This window comes from Cynara cardunculus (assembly GCF_001531365.2).
Source record: "Cynara cardunculus var. scolymus isolate 2C chromosome LG 10, CcrdV1, whole genome shotgun sequence".
Taxonomy (NCBI): domain Eukaryota; kingdom Viridiplantae; phylum Streptophyta; class Magnoliopsida; order Asterales; family Asteraceae; genus Cynara; species Cynara cardunculus.
In genome coordinates, this window is record NC_037537.1 from 1,053,137 (window position 1) to 1,057,523 (window position 4,387).

At 35.4% G+C, this 4,387-nt stretch overlaps 1 protein-coding gene across 1 annotated transcript; it reads right to left on the reverse strand.

The window, feature by feature from the left end:
- Positions 1-1,146: 1,146 nt before the first annotated feature.
- LOC112520409 (cysteine-rich receptor-like protein kinase 5) lies at positions 1,147-4,387 on the reverse strand. The gene is made up of 7 exons (XM_025128792.1): positions 3,625-4,387; positions 3,226-3,369; positions 2,822-2,943; positions 2,499-2,709; positions 2,050-2,287; positions 1,786-1,933; positions 1,147-1,699 (listed from the first exon to the last, which is right to left on the reverse strand). Exons 1-7 carry the CDS (start codon positions 4,385-4,387, stop codon positions 1,367-1,369), a joined length of 1,959 nt encoding a protein of 652 aa, XP_024984560.1. The 3' UTR covers positions 1,147-1,366.

A 4,387-nucleotide genomic window follows, 5' to 3' on the forward strand; every position in this document is an offset into this window, starting at 1 on the left:
TCAATTAATGCCTTCCAATTGGTACTTCAAAGTGATACGTTGTGGCATATCAGGGTCGGTCCTAAGATTTTTGATGCCCTGTGCGAAAATAATAAAAAATCCCCCTAAGCATATTTTTTAAGTCAATGAAACAACGAAACATGCGATTTTTTAAAGAGTTTAGAACTTATTCAAGCTAAGTATCTCATCCCGATGTTGATTTTTATTAATTATAATTAAAAAAAAATACAATGGAGGGGACATAAAAACCAAAACCCCGAATACAAAATATAAAATGATAAATCTTGGATTAAGATCGTGCTTCTTTGTTTTCCTGTTTTCCTTTTTCCAAATTGAAATTAGCAAAATAGAAACTTTATTTTAATACATGAAACTTAAAAGACAAGGAAAACTATAATTAGTTTTTAACTAAAATAGTAAATTGCATCCAAATTATTGTAATAGTAAGCAAAAAGTAAAACTTAAAAGTTACAGGTCTAACGACTAAAGGCTAAGTGCTTATCTGTTAACAACTTAATAAGTTTAATGGAACTAACAGCTTATTCACTCAACTATGCATGACTGTTTCGTAGTAGCTTAATGATATAGAAAGTGACTTATCCAGTAAGCTTCTAGGGGGAGCTTTATGGAAAGCCAAATTTTTTTCCAAACATATCCCTTCCAACTAAAAAAAACATTCCTTACATCTGTGATAAAACCCTCTCAAACAAAAAAATTTCCAACTTATACAAACAGATTAATTCATACAAACAACTTTATTCACACCGACAACTTTATACAAACAAAATTTTTTCCAATTTTATTAAACAATGTGCATTCAATATTCATCACTACTAGGCCTTGAGCCCTGTTTTTATAGTTAAAGCTCAGTTGTCCAATTCTCAAATTATTAAACTCAACACCAACAATAAATGACAATTTAATGCCCCTTTAAACTCTGATGCCCTGTACGACCGCACGGCTGTGGCGTATCTTACATCATTACTGTCTTGCAATTAATGTCACATGAGCTGATGTGGACTTCAGTGTTACAATTACAAAAATGATGTGACGATCCACTATGTAATATCACTTCTCTTTCAGAACGTCATATCAGTTATACAATTATTCTTAACACCATAGAAATGTAATTCATTCTTGTACAATATTGACTACATAAAACAATATTAAATGAGTTATCCAAATGAGATTTTACACTTTCTTAATCTTGATATATGGAAATTATAGGTAGTAAATGAAACAAACTCTCAACATATGCTTTAATGTTCATAGCATCAAGACATGATAGACGTTACCCATGTATAAGCTTCCAAACATATTCTAGAACATGTGTATACCTAGTTGTATCAGAGTTTAACAGCTAGATTTATCGAGGTTGGACTTCAGTTATGGGTGAAACATCAGTAGGCCAAACATTCGTCTTACATATACTGTTATCTGATTCCAGCATTTGTGAGGGCAGATCATGTCTAACTCTACTACCAGATACAAATGGAGGATTTTGAGGCAAAGGTAAAGCAACCGAGTAACTGTTGAGCATGAGGACTATAGAAGCCATGGATGGCCTTAATTCAGCATCTTCTTGAACACACAATAAGGCGATATTGATGCAACGTAAGACTTCATTTTTCAAGCTAGAGTTCACCAAATTTGAATCCAGTATATCCATTGGTGATCCATTCTTCCATCTATTCCAAGTCTGAGAAGAATACATCCAATTAAGTAGGTTAACAAAATAGATAAGATGACACTTAATTAGCCTAACTATGTAATGGTTGTACTCACATGGCAAAGAAGATCAATATAATCAGATTGAAAGAGCCCTGAGTTTCTCTTTCCACTGATGATCTCAAGAACCAGTACACCAAAACTGAACACATCGGACCTCACTGAGAAGTTTCCATGCATTGCATACTCTGGCGACATGTACCCACTATCAAAAGAAAACACAACGTTAAAAGCATAAATATACTGATGATAAGTACGCTATTTGAAGGGCAACTACATGTAGAATAATATTCTTTTTAAGTTCCATATAGAGAAACTTACAAAGTTCCAACAATTCTGTTTGTTTTTGCTTGTGTTTCATTTCCGCAAAAAATTCTTGCGGTGCCAAAATCCGAAATTCTTGGGTTCATGTCTTCATCTAACAATATATTACTAGCTTTGAGATCCCGATGAATAATTCTCAATCTAGAATCTTCATGTAGATACAACATCCCTCTAGCTATTCCTCCGATTATTTTATAACGCGCTGACCAATCCAGTTGTGCTTGTTTTGTCGGATCTATATATAAGTCAGTGCTGAATGAACTTCAAAACAGATAAGACTGTATAAACGTATGCAATATAAGATCAAGTAACTATATGTTCAATCCAACTCCATAATCCAGTTGTGCTTGTTTTGTCTAGATCTATATATGAGTTTCTGGATCACTTCATAAGAAATTAATGCAAAAAAGTCTTGTTTTAGAAATTTAGAAGGTACGGAGGCTAACCAAATAGAAAGTAATCAAGACTCTTGTTGGGGACGTATTCATAGATGAGGATCTTCTCCTCAGCTTCAAGGCAAAATCCTAAAAGTCTCACGAGATTTCTGTGTTGAAGCTTGGCTAGTAATACAACCTCATTCTTGAACTCCAATGCGCCTTGTCCCGAGACTTTAGATAACCTCTTCACAGCTATTTCTCGTCCATCAGGAAGAACTCCCTATCAAAAGATAACATTTACGAACACGTAAAAAAGATACCATCAACATCGTTTTGGTTGTATGTTGAACATCTCTTATTCAGTAAAAGATAAGAAGATTTCTATTTCGTACCTTGTATACTGCACCAAACCCACCTTCACCTATTTTATTATCTACTGAGAAGTTGTTTGTAGCTGCCTCAATTGCATCCAATTCGAATTGTAGAGATTGTTCAGTTATAATTTCACTCTTATCTATATTAATACAAGAAGGAAAAATAATATAAATGCAGTGTTTCCTGAAAATCTTTACTAGCCCTGTTCAACATTTTCGAAGATGCCGAGGGAAATTTCTTTTGGCATCAAGCACGTTCTAGATTCATTTTAAAGAAAATGTTATTAACTTTCTTGAAAATGGATACTTTGAATCAAGTGTAAGGTGTTGATTTGAATTACTTTGGAAACAACAGGTACTCTGATGAACCAAGAGTTTACTCAAATTATGTACCAGAAAGTTATTTGACAATTTGTACATACCACTTTCATCATTCAGTTCTTTGGACATGGCGCGTCGTCGTGGTTTCTTCTTTACTAACATATGGTATATGCCAGCTATCACAACAAGAGCACCAACTGCACCAACAATGGCTGCGATTATAGTTGTTGAGATTTTCTTTTTACCTGCATGTTTGGAGGATGAACTTTTGAGATTTGTTCCTGTTTTCCTTGGATTTGAGCAAAAAGAAATCAACTTTGTCAAAATATATTCCCCTTTTTTCATTTACCATGGCACTTCTGACAATTAAATGTACAACTTTTTAGTTTTTAGAATCTGGTAAAACTGTATGGAAAATCTGTCAAGGTGAACATATTTCTTTCAAGAACACTAATGAACAGATCATATTACAAAAAAGAAGCATGAATTTGATATCAAACCTGATAAATCGTCTGATGAGGCTGCTGAGACTTGTAAGAACTTATAAGTCTCGAATCTAACATTGCAACTTCGGGTCAGCACTCGCGCTCCTCTTGTCGGATAACATAACTGTAACAGGCGATGAATACTCTCTCCAACGCACCGATTACAATCAGAAGCTGATAGATAAGGTATGCACTCAACATATCCATAAACCTTTGCGTTATTATTGTAGCTTAACTCATTATATGCAATCTTCTCTTTTGGATGAGTTGGAGCCAAGGATGCTAATGGATCCATCAAACTCCTAACAGTTTCCCAAAACTGAGTTTGCTCTGAGGTATCTTGAGAAATATTGTAGTCGCTGCACGCGTACTTGAAATTTGATGAGTTCATCAAGTCCAGTGAGTAATTGGCATAGCGTAACATGCAGTTATCCTTCCACACCACCGCCTCTTTTGAGAATGGGCATAAGTTATTGATATCGTCACGGGCTTTAAGCACACAGTTACGACAATCGTTTGGAAGAATGTCGGTCCGACAAAGGTAGAGGCCATAGGCAACGTCCTGATGGCCGTTTCCAGCACTCTTGTTAAAGAACTTGCAGTTATTAACGGCGTCATTCGAAGCGAGTGATTGGAGGACTTGGATGAGATTTGAAAAGTAAGTGGTGTTGTTTGCGTGGCTGGTGGTGTTGAGCCCGCAGTCCTGTGTTCGATATTCAACAGCTGTGGCGGTCAAGATCAAAACCGGAATCCAAAGCAAAAGAAGGGAAAGCAGCAT